This window comes from Danio rerio, chromosome 14, assembly GCF_052040795.2.
Source record: "Danio rerio strain M-AB ecotype USA chromosome 14, GRCz13ab, whole genome shotgun sequence".
Taxonomy (NCBI): domain Eukaryota; kingdom Metazoa; phylum Chordata; class Actinopteri; order Cypriniformes; family Danionidae; genus Danio; species Danio rerio.
The window spans coordinates 39440001-39456975 of record NC_141034.1 but is presented as its reverse complement, the minus strand read 5'-3'; the positions used below and the strand labels follow the sequence as shown (position 1 = coordinate 39456975).

General features: G+C 34.5%; 1 protein-coding gene across 29 annotated transcripts in view; it reads right to left on the bottom strand.

The window, feature by feature from the left end:
- The window catches only part of ebf1a (EBF transcription factor 1a), a 269550-nt gene that overhangs the window by 30671 nt on the left and 221904 nt on the right, over positions 1–16975 (bottom strand). For all 29 annotated transcript variants that reach the window (XR_015506850.1, XR_015506851.1, XR_015506848.1 and 26 more), the window contains 1 exon segment: positions 14462–14550. Coding sequence is in view for 25 of the 29 variants with exons in the window: in XM_087280643.1 (XP_087136769.1) it covers positions 14462–14550 (89 nt within the window). In the remaining 4 variants the exon portion in view is untranslated.

The following is a 16975-nucleotide window of genomic DNA, read 5'->3' as shown; positions in this document are numbered from 1 at the left end:
ACGTTTTATGTGATATGTGATGATAAGGTTATAAGCTGGTAAATAAAATAACTTTTTTTCAAAAATGTCACTTTAGACAATTCTTAGATTTTCTTTTGCATTTTCTTTTTGCGCCAAAACCTGCTAAATCCACTAGCTAAAAATCACTAAAGATGTTTAGAAACCAAACATAATACACATTACACAAACCACCTAAAATAAAACACAGAAATCTGTCAAGTAAGTGATGGTTCTTTCCCTTGTGGTAATCTCTGATAAACCAGAGACTAAGCAGAAGGAAAATAAATTAATAAAATCTGTTAAGTAAGTGCATTAATCAATAACATTAAAATTGAAAATAATTCTAAACAATCTGTTGTCATTCTTGTTAGTTGGGATTTAGATGTAATGTAAGTAGAGGAATGTAAACATTGCAAACATTGTAAACTAAGCTTGTTAAATTTAAATCTAAATTTAAAGAACGGCATGTTAACTTCGTCTTTCGTAAGATGCAGTTGCTGTTTAATGTAAAGTAAATTGGACTCATTCTAAGTATCACAAAAAACATTATGAAATCATGCTACACTTCCGACTGTACAGTGTGTTTTCTCTTTCTCATAATGCACAGAGTTTTGAAGAAAGGGACGTTTTCATTTTCCATTCACTGACAGACAGACAGGCTAATCCAGCTCATCCAGTTCATCAAACTCCATCTTTTAAAATCGAAACCGAAATCGATTTGCGCCTTCTGATTGGTTCTCAGAACATAGCGGCTTTGCTGTCAAAGGCAAGTGGCGTTTAGAGACTTTTGCAAACAAACTGTTATTTCTGAATGTGCTAATCCTGGCATTTAGATGATTTGAAGCAAAAACATTTGTGGAAGATGCACTACGTGCCTAAAGCATTCACTCAATCTCAATGTCGTTTAGCGACTTTCGCGTTGGAACACTTCATAATATATATCTATTCAGTGATACTATATTTCAGTATCACTGAATATGTAATTTAAAAAAAAGAAAATCAAAATCAAACATAGGGTTACGACAACCCAGCATTTTTAAAGTGGACTTTTTAATTTTATTAATTAGATAATTATACATTAAAAAATATTTGACAGCCTTAATGCAAAATAAATAAATAAATAAATAAATAAATAAATACTAATTACTAAATAAATGCAAAACCAGCCCTAGTGGCATCGCATCTGTGCAAGCTAACCACGCAAAACCTCATGCCTCTTTCTGTTTGCAATTACTGCGAATGCTTGGCTCAGACAGAGACCACACCATGTGTAATGTCATGCTGTTCGTATCCACCAAGGTTGCAATCCATTTTGATGAATGAGGGCTATCAAATAGTGAGTCTTTCCCTATCCTGACAATAATCTAATCTTCAGTTTCAAACACACCATTTGTTGCTGATGTAAGAGATAAGATACTCTAACCGTGAGTCAATAAATCTGTGAGGGTTCCCAGAACAATGCGTCAGATTTTAATCTGATAGAAAGTGTCTTACGGTAATAATCGTCAACGCGTGGCATCCTTATTTAGCTATGGGGTAGCATATAAATGATGTTATGTACACTGTAAAACAATGCTGGGATTTGTATTGGGACAACATGAATGAATTAAGTTAACTTAATATTTTTTACAAATTTAAGTGGATTGAACATAAAACAATTAAGTTGTCCCAAAATAAAACTTTGTAATTGTGTTGTTTCAGCTCATTTTAAATAAGTAGTTTGATAAAACAAAACAGCAAACATTATTTGAGTGCACACTGTAAATGCTGCGTTCCACACAATCCATTTGTATTGGGACAACATGAAGGAATTAAGTTCACTTGTTAGTTCTTACAAGTTTAAGTGGATCAAACATAAAGCAATTAAGTTGTCACAACGAAATCTTAAGAATTGTGTTGTTTAAGTTCATTTTAAATGAGTTGTTGAATCCACCAGCAAACAATATTACTGTAAATGCTGCATTCCACACAATCGATTTTTGTTGGGACAATATGAAGGAATTAAGTTAACTTATTAATTTTTCCTAATTTAAGTAGATTGAACATAAAACAATTAAGGTGTACCAACAAAATCTCAAGAATTGTGTTGTTTCAGATCATTTTAAATGAGTAGTTTGATTAAACAGCAAACAATGTTTGAGTGCACACTGTAAATGCTGCTCTCCTCACAATAAGTTTGTGTTGGAACAATATGAAGGAATTAAGTTAACGTGTTAGATTTTACGACTTTAAGTGGATTGAACATAAAACAATTAAGTTGTCCTAACAAAATCTCAAAAATTGTGCTGTTTCAGTTCATTTTAAATAAATAGTTTGATCAAACAGCAAACATTATTTGAGTGCACACTGTAAATGCTGTGTTCCACACAATTTATTTGTATTGGGACAACATAAAGGAATTAGGTTAACTTATTAGTTTGTACAACTTTAAGAGGATTGAACATAAAACAATTAAGTTGTCTTGACGAAATCTCAAGAATTGTATTGTTTTAGCTCATTTAAATTAAGTAGTTTGAACAAGTGTCACAAGTTTTTATTTTTAAACGCGACTTCCTAAATTAAGTTGAGCTAGTTTTTAAGACACACATGGTCTGTCACACAGAATGTGTATTAATCACCTTTGCGTGAGGTAAAGTGTATTTTATGCAAGAGTGCACTGAGTGAAAGTGGTCAGGACGAAGTAGAGCAGAATGTCCATTCCATGTGTATGAGCACAGCTGATGCACAGTGCTTTGACTTTCGCAGATTTCAATTTGCTTGCTTTGTGGAATGCATTGCTTACCACGGTGGCTTATCCACTGCGCTTATCTAACGCAAAATCAAATATCCCCAGTCTTTCCCAATCTCTCCTCCCTCCCCCGTGTCTTCCTTCCATCAATATCTGCCCATCATAAATATCAGTCACTGTGCTCTTTAACTAATGTGACTTCATTGCATAATTCATATTCTCTCCGGGCCTCAAAGGTTACTCTGTGAAAGTCAATAATAACCTGTCTGTCCACATCTGCACAGTACGACAGGGGAGAGCAGCTCCCAAAATTAGCAGAGAACTAAAGTATGGATCGCATGACATGCAATGAGGACAATTTTTAAAAAGGAAAGTTCTGCTACAGATTAGTGATTTCCAACTGAAACACATCACGGGTTAAGTTTGGCTAGATCCTTATTCAGATTTTTCATAGTGGTCTTATGGATTTTCCAGCAAACGCGCTGCACTGTTACCCAGAAGCAAAAGATTTTTTCCTGGAAGCACAGATTGAATTGTGGACGCTGTGGAGGAAGCCAAGGGGGATCAGGTGGATGTGAAGTGACAGGGAAAATGTGGGAAACAACACTGACAGAGGAGATGGAGAGAGACCAAACAAGGCCACAGCCTAGATGTGCTAAAAATGGGCCAGGTGCATTGTTTTTCTCTTTTACATCAGACCATCTGCATGCTTTCAATTATTTATGTTTAAACAAATGCCCTATCTAAAAAATATGTGTAATATGTACTATGAGTGGAATATACACATATTATATAAAATACATGTATGTATTTATATGTATGTACATATAAATGCATTGTATGTCAGAATACTAGATTTTTATTTTATGCTAAAAATCACTAAAATCTTAAGTAAAGATCATCTTAGTTATTGTTGTTCATTACATTCAGTAAATATATAAAACTGTATTTTTTGGTTAGTAATCTGCATTAATAACAATTCAATCTGCAAAACTTTAAAGGTGATTGTCTCAAATTATCCTTACAAACCAAACATCAATGGACATCTTATTTATTCAGCTTTCAGATAATGAATCTCCAAAAAACCTACAATTATGACTGTTTATGTGATGGCGACACTGTGGCGCAGTGATTAGCACGATCGCCTCACAGCAAGAAGGTCACAGGTTTGAGCCTCGGCTGGGTCAGTTAGCATTACTGTGTGGAGTTTGCATGTTCTACCCAGTTCGTGTGTGTTTCCTCCGAGTGCTCTGGTTTCCCCCACAAGTCCAAAGACATGTGCTATAGGTCAATTGGGTAAACAAAATTGCCCGTAGTGTATGGCTGTTTCCCAGTGACTGGTTATTGGTGGAAGGACATCCGCTACGTAAAACATATGCTGGATAAGTTGGCGGTTCATTCTGCTGTGGTGACCTCAGATTATTAAAGGGATTAAGCCAAAAAGAAAATGAATGAATTAATGAATGGTTATGTGATCCTTGGTTACAAATATGTACTTCTACAGAATATTTTAATTATTCACATTTGCAAATACAATAAAGGTTATGACATTATTGCCCAGTCTTAATGCACCATTCAATTTTATGACTTAATTAAAACTATAAAATATCATAATTATAATAATAAAAAACAGCAAAACAGTGGTGCCATTTAATGACCTATAAACACCCCATAAAATAATACATATAAAGGAAATAAAATATGCTTAAATTATCACATAGAATTAAATATAATTATACAATTGAATAATTATATAATTACAATTTACTTAATTATACTTTATTTATCCTTTTTATTATCATTATAGTAGAGGGGCTAATAATTTTGACCTTAAAATAGTTTTTAAAACATTAAAAACTGCTTTTATTCTAGCTGAAAAAAAAAAACAAATAAGACTTTCTCCAGAAGAAAAAATATTATCAGACATACTGTGAAAATTTCCTTGCTCTGTCCTTGCTCATACTAGACTGTATGTATACTGTGTATATTTTAATTTATTTATTTGTGCTTGTGCGTGTGGGTCTGTGTGTGTTTGTGTGTGTAAACACTCATTGCTTAAAGTAACACACATGAACAAATTGTTATTATAAAAGGCTCTAGATATGATAATTCATTTTCCAAAAATATTGCCTCAAAAAAAAAAAAAAAAAAAAAGAAATGGAAAAAAGCATCTTGTTGAACTATTGCTGCGTAATAAATTTGCTGGGCTGGATTACATAGTAGCGCGCTTGTTCAAGGACTGAGAGAAACAAGTTAACCTGCCGTGTTCCACACTTGGCCCTCACCTGTGATTGAGTCCAGCAGTTTAGAGAAGTGCCGTCAACAAACTGTTATTGCCTCAATAAAGGGCAAAATCAATAGTGCTGAAATGAGTGGCTGGGCGCAGCAGCCGACGCTCTTAATATCTCAGTGAGAGAGGAGGAGGAGGAGGAGGAGGGACAGATGGAAAGAACCAGAGAGATGTGTCTTGCACAGGTAGAAATTGGGATAAAATCCATCTGCTAACACCAGCCTTGTGTGGACAACCAGCCGGACATGTATAGGTACAGCAAGAAATTATTTCTCATTTAGCCTTCCCGTGTTCACCAGCTTAACGCCCTCTTTATGCCTTGGCTGCCTCTTCCCCCTTGTGGTGACTCAATTATTGTTGGGCGAGCAGTAATAAAGTGAGGGCTGCGGTGCCTTCGATCGGCTGACCTGTGAGAAGGCAGAACCGGACAGCTGACTTCACCATGATGGATCACCCTGCTCTCTCTCTCTCGCTCTCTCTCTCTCTCTGTGTGTTTCTTTTGTTCTCCATCTCTCTCGCTCTCTCTATCACTCTCTCTGCCAAGCTGTCAAGGCCTGGGACTAAAGCTGTACATGTTAGTGTGTTGTTGAACAGTTTGGGCTATTGTTTTGCCTTTGATTTGCATTCTCTGAAGATGAACTTTAACTTATTTGGCGTATAATGAATGAATGTTGCCTCTATTGTTGATGTGTGTGCACTACAGAGAGCTATAGGTGGGATGCAGATGTAAAAAGCTATTGTACATTTATTTATTACATAAAGAAACATAGCATGAGCTATGACAATGTTAGGGGACAGAATGTGCCTCTGTAAAAGACATAAGAGGTCCTATATGTAAACAATTGAATGGGGTCAGCAATGATATTGTACTCTTTGTAAATTGGGTCACCTTTATGCCTACAACTTTAGATATATATTTTAAATATAGTTCATCTGCTTACCAGGGGCATGTTTCCTAAATCCATGGTTAGCCAACTAAGGTCGCAAGTTGCGTTGTTACAAACATAGTTCAATAATTTGGCGTTTCCTAACCTTGGAATGATTTAAAAAATAAATAAAAAAGCCTTTAAGTCATCTCTCTTAGGTGTAATTTGCTTTCCCAGTGTTTTTTTACAGTTCAGTTTTAGAAATATTCATATTGACAATTGTGTTCCCTTTGCAGTGCACTTTGAAAACAATTATGCCTTTTTGAACGCAGCTGTGGCTCATGATGAAAGCTATAGGTGACTATTATTTAAAAGTAGAATTTACGTTACGCCTCCAAAGTTTGTGAAAACAAAAATACATAGCATACAGTAATGGTTTTAATTTATAGTAGGTTATTTATTAAGAAATGTATCAGTACTGTATATGACATGGGCCTGTTGGGTAAAACATTTCTGCAGTGGCTTGAATGAGTCAAACTGTAAAAGTCGACCTACAATAAATAAAATAAAATAAAAAAATAAACAAGATCCTACTTAATAATAATAAAATAATAATAACAATTATTAAATAGAATAGAATATGAAATATTCTCAAAATTATTTGTAAAGGAAACATAGGCCCTAACTGTGCAGTTTACATATAGTTCAATTAATATGGAAAATCAGAGCATGTTTTTACCAAAACGAATATAGATTTTTTTTAAAATGCATTTGCGTGTAAAACAATATAATTTGCACAAAACAAAATGGGTTTTTCTTTAAAGACGTGGTTACTCCACCTCATTTTACGCTATAACTAACGTAGATCAAACGATAGTTCTGCAACAGAGAAACTACAGGTTTTAGGAAACACTCGTTACTACATCGTTCTTTTCCCAAATGATGCATCGCACTATGAAAGTTCAGCCGCGAGTTAGGTCGTTGTTTGGGAAACGCACCCCAGGAATGTGTTATCTGACCAGAAAAGCATTGCAAACTTTGCATTGCAAACAGTACAATTGCGAAAAAATTTTTCAATTTAAAGTCATTGTTTTCTATGAAATATAAGGAAACATAATTAATTTCTGGGATTTAAAGTAGAATTTTCAGCATCATTTTACTCACATGATCATTCACAAAGTAATCTATGCTGATTTGAGGATCAAGAAACATTTTGTAAAAACATTAAAATATTACCAATACAAATTCATTCATTCATTCATGCATTCATTCTTATTAGGTAAAACTAATGCATTTTTACACACAAAAATTATTTACTTAATATTTTTGTATTACGGTAATAGTTCATATTTTAAAAAATAAATATTGTTAATGACATTATATTACGCTAATGATTTTATCTTATAATTATCTTGAGTGAAATAGGATTAAAAAACAGCGTTTTATGATTTAAATGATGTATACAGGGTTTATGCAGGTTTCATCACGTCAAATTTAAGACTTTTTAAGACCCTTTTAAGCAGGGTACGTATTATAAGTTTTCTAAGGGTTAAGTTCTGTAATATGCCTCAGTAAACCAAATTTAGATATTTTATTCAATTACATCTAATTTATTAATCAAACTTAATATAATGTTTTCAGTGGATTGAGGGCTATTATCTCTTTGCAATAAAAAACCTAAAATAAATAAATAAAAGGTTTTATTGAGATGTATTGTTGGTGATTGAATAGATGTCGGGCCGACTGTGTAGCTTTTACCTGGACAAAGCAAAATTAAGACATGTTTAAAATGATTAAAGACCTACAACACAACATTTCAGTGAATCTAAGACTTTTTAAGGTCTGAAATCTAGGTTTTGAAATTTAAGACATTTTAAGACCGAGCGGACACCTTGGTATAACATTTGCTTAAACTTTTTAAATCCACCATTGGAGTAAAACATCTCATAAATCTCATAAATTTCATTGCACCGGAAACAAGACATAATATTTGTCATTTTAATATCTGTCATTTGTTTAAGTGGAGAAAAAATACATAAAGTGACAAATACAAGCACGGTTGAAAAAGTGTGCACATCCTTCAGTATCCTAATATAACCAAACCAGCATGTAACAGCTTCCTCAGGGACGTCTCCTGCACCTGACCTGCAGAGATCTCACCGAGCAGTTTTTGCCTACCTGTTTTATTCAGCAACCCTAATAGACTGAGGCTGCTCGCTTGTGTGCCATTCCACCCTATTCATTAAAAGGTAAGGAATCAGTTAAAAATACGGGCGGCCGTTAAGCGGACTCTCTGGGGAGTATAACCACAAGTGTATTCTGATCTGCCTCCCTAATGCTGAAAACAGTGGAAAAGATGTGACAAGTGACCCCGGCCATGACCCACCTAATGCATTCAGCTTCATCAACAGTCCAGGAAAATGAGTCCAAATCAAGCCAAGGTTAAGACTATACAGAGAGCAAACACGCTGGCCCAGATTCGCTGAAAATTACCAGACTGTTTTAAAACAGCAGACAGAGAAAAATAATCATCTTGGGGGCACATTTACCTTTTCCTCCTGCAGTGGAGTCATTTTTTTTCTGACTGACAAGCAAACGACAGAAACAGGTTTTCTAAATCTTACATGCGACTGTCTTTATGAATGGATCGTTTACATTTTTGACTTTTTCACTCTAAAACAAGATTAACAGTTTTTTTTAACTCATTCTTACTTATTATAAACTTCTTATTTGTTGAAGTGCTGTACAAAACCTAAAAAAATAATAATTTGAAAGACAACATGGAAATTCTCAATGTCTCTGTATTTACGATCAGCAAATCAATTATGAGGTACAATTACGATTATCAGTTTGACGATAGTTAACGAGGAAAATCAGAGTATCTTCTAACCATTCCATATCGTTTTCAAAAAAAAAAGGAAAACTAAGAAAAAATAATTTTTCAGTTTTTCTTTTGCTCACAAAAAAGGGATAAACGACTTTAAAATTCATGATACACATGAATTCTCATGATACTCATGTGACATCACCCTCAAAGCAATATATATATATATATATATATATATATATATATATATATATATATATATATATATATATATATATATATATATATATATATATATATATTCAGCAAACAAATATTAAGATGAACTAAACAATAAAAAACACAAAGTAAACAAAATTAATTATTATCATTATTATTATTACTTCCCTATTATTATTGTTAATATTATACAGTAGCTCTAAAACAATTATGCAAACCAGGTGCTGCTCGGGAACGGTTATCTTTGCTCACATTTATTTTATTTTATTTTATTTTATTTGATTATTCATTCATGTTCTTTTTGCCTTAGTCCCTTTATATTCTTCCTTTTATTATTATTATTATTATTATTATTATTGTTGTTGTTGTTGTTGTTGTTGTTATTATTATATAGGCCTTGCTAAGAAGCAATCATGCAAACCAGGTTCGGCTCAGAAATGTCTATCTTTGCTCAGCATCAGGTGCACAGCAGCAAGACGTTTTTCAGCAAACTATGACCTTATTCTAATGACAAATGTCTAATAATACTGCTAATTTATGTTTTCATTTAATGTATGCATACACAATGAATGTAAGCCTGCTGACTGAACAAATATGGAATGGATGGAAGATACACTAATTGAGGAATAAAAATAATTGTAATTAGTTATTCTGCCCAACAGTCACAAATATTAACATTGTACTGAAATCAATTCAGAAAATCTAGTTACACTAATGATTGTGTAGAAATTACATGAAAATAATTGACCTGTTTGTTTTTTTTCTTGAAGATATAACTTTATATTTTTATTAACACTTTTGCTTAAAGATAGTACATAAAATAACCAAAACCTGCACTCTCAGAAATAAAGGTACAGAAGCTGTCACTGGGGCACCAGTTAAAAGGTACCAATTTGTACCTGAAGGGTCCATAATGGTACCTCAAAGGTATTTTTTAGGTACAAGTGAGACTAATATGTACTTTTGAGGTATCACTGTGCAAGACTTGGGTACAAATATATATCTTTTGAAAAGGTACTGCCCCAGTGACAGCTCTGTACCTTTATTTATGAGAATGTGCATTTTTTGCTGACATAACTTTAACTGCACAATAATTCTAACTGGATTCTGATTTAATCCACAATGAATGATTTTGAACAGTCTAGATGTGTTTTAATGTATTCTTTCTTATTTGTTCATTGTCAAATGTCAGCACACACATTGTTAAGATAACAATTATGACATTATTATACATTATAAATTTCACACACCCCATACCGAAGGAACCCTCAATATGCTATTTCAAATGTAAGGCAGTTTCTATTTCCATGTATTTGTATATGATCTGTCATTATACAGGCATATTTATATCTCCATCAGTGACATCGATGAGCCAGTAATGTAATCGTCCCCATCAGCGTTTAGAGGGACAAGTAGAAACACATGTCCTTTAGTGGGTCAACAGCACTGTGAGCTTGTGTGTGTGCGTGTGTGTGTGCGTTTGTGTGCAGTGGTTGGGTGGTTTATGAATACACAAATTTATAAAATGGCCTTAGTATGACCTAAGTGTTTCAATAATAAGGACATATCCTGTGTCCTCTTAGTTTAAACACATACGATTAAACTTAATATAGTCTTTTGATTTTTAACATTTGCCACCCATTTGTTGTGAGTGTTGGGTTTAGGAGTAGTGTTAACGTATGGCAATGTAATAAGCATTTTTTTACACTATACAACACTTTATGCCAATGGAGAGTCCTCATAAACCACCAAAACTAACAGTATGTGTGTGTGTGTCTAAGTGGCAGTACAGGGTTTAGACTGTGGGACTGTAGAGGAAGGTATTCAGACAATGTCCATGTGGTTCATTAGGGACTGAGATCAAACGCCACTGCCCTCTTTAGCCCCACTGACAGGAGACAGAGGATCTGTCCTCTCCTGACCAGCTGGAGAACGACACTAACACGAGGGATGAGTGAGCGACTTAAGGAGGAAAATGAAAGGAGGAACAGAGATGGAAGAAGGGGGCTGTTATATGAGAAATCCTTAACAGACTGGATAAAATCCACATCTAAACTAAAAAGGAAAAAAAAATTAAGCAAAACAAATAAAGAAAAAATCAAACAAACAAAATACAACATTTTTCTAAAATTGTTCGTGACAAACTATAGATTACATAGCAAGAACAGGTATAGTGTAACGTATATTATAACGTTTGGACACTTTTTAAATGATATTAAAATATATATTTTTATGACAAAGATATTTAGTGTGATATAATAATAATGATAATAATAATAATAATAATAATAATAATAGCAACAACAACAATATTATTATTATTATTATTAATAATAATAATGCTTATTATTATTATTATTATTATTATTATTATTATTATTATTATTATATCAATAAAAGTTTAAATATTTAAATAAAAACAAACAAAAATGTGCAAACATTTTGGTTTCATGAGAAAAAATGAAACCAAATTACTAATACTTTAAATTAAAATGAAAACTAAAAAATTCTGAACAAATTAATAAAATTATTATGACATATAATATTATATATTATTTACTGTATGTATATATATATATATATATATATATATATATATATATATATATATATATATATATATATATATATATATAAAAAACTATCCTACAGTTATATACAGTTTTATAACACAATCCTACAGTTTCCCTAAAAATAAAAAAATAACACTGCACGCTTTAATTTTGCCCCAAAGCTCATGGCCTATTTATTCACAGAGAGCCTGCAAAATGTTAACTCTGATATCACAAAGACACGGATATCACTTCCTGTCAAATGAGCCACTAAATCACTAACAATTTGAGTTAACTATATGCATCTGTTGTTGCCGGTTCATTCTGCTGTGGTGACCCCTTATAAACCAGGAACTTAGCCGAAGAAAGTGAGTCTACTGTATGTATCTGTGATAAACTGTTTAGTTATTTAAATATAGCTTATACTAAAAGTAATAAAACAAATAAAAGTGAATGGCAATAACTAAATCAATATAAGCAACACTACATGTATTACTGCTGTCTGTATCATACAAATCTAAATGATACTAAAATACTGCCATGTGGTGCAGGTCAGATGAGATTACATTGTAACCACTGGGCCACCAACTCTACATTTCCCTGATTCCTCTAGATTGGCTTTGGTTTGATGCCACATTCGTTGACCCCCTGCACTAATTTGATGTGTTTAAGGTGTAATGGATCGGGAGGAGGCTCACGGGTCATGAATACTGATGGCCCAGCTTTGATACAGAGGACTGCTAACAGCACAAGGTCAGTCGTGAGCGTGAGCAGGACCAGCCAGCCATAATTACTCTCTTTTTTTTTTTCTTTTTTTTTACACTATTAAGTGGTGTTGCTGGAGCGGGGCTCTGGGGTATAGGACACGCACAACAAGATAAAGTAATGTTTATTTATCCCTCCCAAAGGATCCATTTACTTGGCCTGCCTCTCCTTAAGAACCGCCACATGGAGAGAGAAATAAACACCCAACTGGGTCCACAACTAGGCTCTTTTCACGGAGAAAACCCAACACAAACACATGGAGGGACTGAATATATAGTATGCAATTGCTGAACTGAAGAAGTCTGTGATGAATGGATTAAATAACCATATATTTTAGCTAAGAATATTGGAGCAGTATGTTTATGTTGGTGGCAACACGGTGGTGCAGTGGGTAGTGCTGTCACCTCACAGCCAGAAGGTCGCTAGTTGGGTCAGTTGGCATTTCTGTGTGGAGTTTGCATGTTCTCCATGTGTTCGCGTTGTTTTTTTCCGGGTGCTCTGGTTTCCCCCACAGTCCAAAGACATATGCTGTAGGTGAATTAGGTAAGCTAAATTGTCCGTAGTGTATGTCCTGGTTCTCCAGGTTGGGGGTTGAGCGTCAGGCTAACAACCAACCTCATCAAAAAGTACATGTTATGAAACACCAATATGGTGCGGCTAAATATCAACTTCAATATTAAAGGCAGTAAGTAAGTATGTTTATGTTTTTTAATAATAATTATGTTGTTTATGTTGGTAATAAAATAAAAGGTCACCTTTAAGCATGTTTAAGAATGTAAAGTATTTTTAGTTAAACAGAATATTTAAAATATCTGAATTAGACAGACAATTTGGGAATTGAGTAAATTGTAAAAAATGGGAGATCATTCATTCATTCATTTTCTTGTCGGCTTTGTCCCTTTATTAATCCGGGATTGCCACAGCGGAATGAACCGCCAACTTATCCAGCAAGTTTTTACGCAGCGGATGCCCTTCCAGCCGCAACCCATCTCTGGGAAAAAATGGGAGATCAATGTATCATAATTGATTTAACAGTGCTTAAATACCAGTTAAAGCAATAGTTCACCTCAAAATATGAAAATTGCCTATTATTTTTATTTTAACCAGGCCATCCAAGTTGTATTTAACCTTTATTCAAACTATGATCCCTGTCTATCCTTGAATAAAATGTCAATAGCTATGTTTCCACCCACTTAAAAAAAAAAAAGCTTAATGGAAATGCCAAGATGTGCATACATTTTAAAAATATGCATTAAAATCTAAGTAGGATAAACTATTGTTATCAGCCAAGAACAAATGTGCATAAACAACAATAGAAACACATTTAGCAAATGAATTCCAGCATGCGCATTAAAAAAGTCATGTGATTTTGTTTTACTAGATCATGTGATAACAAAAAAGGGACAGCAAACTAGTGGACCTACCACATTGTAAAACATCTGAAAGGTTATTTCGGTCATTCTAAAATCTGTTAACCAAAGTGGTTTGGTATTATTATTACCCTGCTAAAATCATTCTTGCAACTCAAAAAGCCACATGCATTCATTGAGTTTTGTCTTCATCTTATAAGGCACAAATAATTTATTATATAAGAAAAAAGGCACTTTAGCAGTTTATCAGGAAGGGACAATTTGTTCTCTGTAGTGTTGTAAATTCAAACCTTTCAATTGAAAATAAGCAGAAATTCAAACCGTTTCCCTGATGAGGTTTGACGGATGCCAAATTAGCTAAATAAATGACTAAATGGCCAAATAATCCCTGCCATGATCATAACTTCATTCACCACCGGGAGGCGGTATAATTACTCTCATAGTAGAATTTTGCTTTTACAATCCAAAATAAATAATTCAACATAAAAAAGCTGCAGCCTTTGAGAGTGTGAACTGTGAAGTTTCCAACATTCTACACTTCATTGTACCCGTTGAATAAGTGCATCATCTGGGTATTTAAGTGCGCTTATTCTTATTAGAGCTTTTAGTGTGAATGCCCTATACACTACTTATACTACAAAATGGTGTAAAATAGTGCATAAGTATGCAATTTGGGACACACCTATGGACTCATTGGATGGAAACAACAGTTTCTTCAAAAGACGCTCTTTGGAATAACGCACTAATGAATGGTTGACAATTCTCAAAATTAGTATTAAATTAGATCAATACTGACTTTGCGTTAAACAATAGCACAATAGTTACGTCATGTAAGAGAGCTGACCTTTGGTAAGCGCTCAGGGTCGCCCGGGTGTCTAGGGATCACCTTCTGTAGCCGCTGGAAACCGTAGTCAATAGTGGGTTCATTCAGTGCTGCAGGAAAGAGAAAATTCAAGCATGTTACCGCAGGGAAATTCAACACCCATCTGCAATTACCATTACAAAGAAATGTATATAAAACATAAGTGTCATTTCCTTCAGACCTCAGTGCAGTTCCAAAAAACACAAAGCAGAAAGCAATAAAATGATAACTAAAGTATCGAATATTATGTTTCCTAACTAGCTGCCAAAATATCTGTCTCAATTCCCACTATGCTTTAGCAGTTTGCAACCACAAGGCACCGCTTTATGAATAAAACAACACTTGAGCAGTTTGTGTGAATGGATCCTGTCTATTTTTGCAGCCGGTGCAAAGGCACAACCTTCATGGACAGCTTCGCAAAGTGGTTGTGAGCAATGAGATTTGTGAAAGATTCAACTCCGATGCAAACGCTGTAGTTTAACTGTAATCAAACCCTTGCTTGTGTGTCAGGCAAAATAAACCAGGTTCAGTACACGCTACATTCAACTGACAGCGTTTGTGGTGCAATCTTGAATAACGTAAATCATTAGTATTAATTATTACTGTTATTAACACTTGTGTTTATATAGGCTTTTCTTCTAATTTTAATAGTATTTACTTTTAATTCTGACTATCACAAATCACAATCCTTTTTTTGTATTTTTATACTTATATATACACACACACACACACACACATACACACAAATATATGTGTATATATAACCGGCCACTTTATTAGGTACACCTGTCCAACTGCTTTTTAACGCAAATTTCTAATCAGCCAATCACATGGTAGCAACTCAATGCATTTAGGCATGTAGACATGGTGAAGATGATCAGCTGCAGTTCAAACCGAGCATCAGAATGGGTAAAAATGTGATTTAAGTGACTTTAAACGTGGTATGGTTGTTGGTGTCAGTCGAGCTGGTCTAAGTCTTCAGAAACTGCTGAATCTACTGGGATTTTCACACACAACCATCTCTAGGATTTACAGAGAATGGTCCGAAAAAGAGAAAATATCCAGTGATTGACAGTTTTGTGGGCACAAATGACTTGTTGCCAAAGGTCAGAGGAGAATGGCCAGAAAAAAAATGAGCTGATAGAAAGGTAACAGAAACTCAAATAACCACTTGTTACTACTAAGGTATGCAGAAGAGCATCTCTGACGCACAACACATCAAACCTTGAGTCGGATGGGCTACAGCAGCAGAAGACCACACTGGGTGCAACTCCTGTCAGCTGAGAACAGGAAACTGAGGCTAAAGTTTGCACATGCTCACCAAAATTGGACAATGAAGATTGGAAAAACGTTGCCTGGTCTGATGAGTCTCGATTTCTGCTGTGATATTCAGATGGTAGTCAGAACTTTGCATCAACAACATGAAAGCATGGATCCATCCTGCCTTGTATCAATGGTTCAGGCTGTTGGTGGTGGTAGTGTAATGGTGTGGGGGATATTTTCTTGGCACACTTTAGGCCAATTAGTACCAACTGAGCATCATGTTAATGCCACGGCCTACCTGAGTATTGTTTCTGACCATATTCATCCCTTTATGACAACAGTGTACTAATCTTCTGATTGTTGCTTCCAGCAGGATAACGCACCATATCATAAAGCGTGAATCATCTCAGACTGGTTTCTTGAACATGATCTAACCTGGTACTAGTAAGGTGTACCTAATAAAGTGGCCGGTGATGGTCATTTTTTTAACGGAGCAAGGATATTTTAACAGTATGTCCTATAATATTTTTTCTTCCGGAGAAAGTCTAATCTGTTTTAGTTTGACTCTAACAAAGGCAGTTTTTTAAAAAATGTTTAAGGTCAATATTATTAGCCTCTTCAATGAGTTATTATTTTGTGATTGGCTACAGAACAATTGTTCAAAATAATGTTAAACCCAATTCCTTCAAACACATACACATAAAGCATCAGCAAAACATAATTTTGAAGCAATTTCTAACAGAGACTGACACAGATCTCGTGATGACCAGAAGCAGCCAATTCATTTAATCTACAATCACGATTAAGATCAACACAAAACCAAAGGCGCCTTTTCAAATTTGCTCTGTCCTCAAACAAACTCCAACAACAAACAATGCAGGATTCAACCTCGTCCTCTGTTATGTATACATAAGCAGCACTTAATCTGTAAAACAAATCTATAGAGCTCTGTTATGAGCAAATAATTCAATTAAAGTTTTCATTTCTGCAGAGCGGCACCTCCCACTCCTCGGAGGCCCAGAGACAGCTTCACGAACGCTCGCAATAAGATAATATTGAAAAAGCAACCCGATCTGTGTGATAGGCCCAAACATCCTGCACGGGTGGACCACATGGTGCTTGGCCTGATGTTTTTCTAACCTCCCAGGCCTGAGTGGGACTTTCACACTGAGACAATGGGTCTTTCTGCAGCACCAGCCCACTGAGCTTGTTTGTGTGTTTATCTGTTGTGGT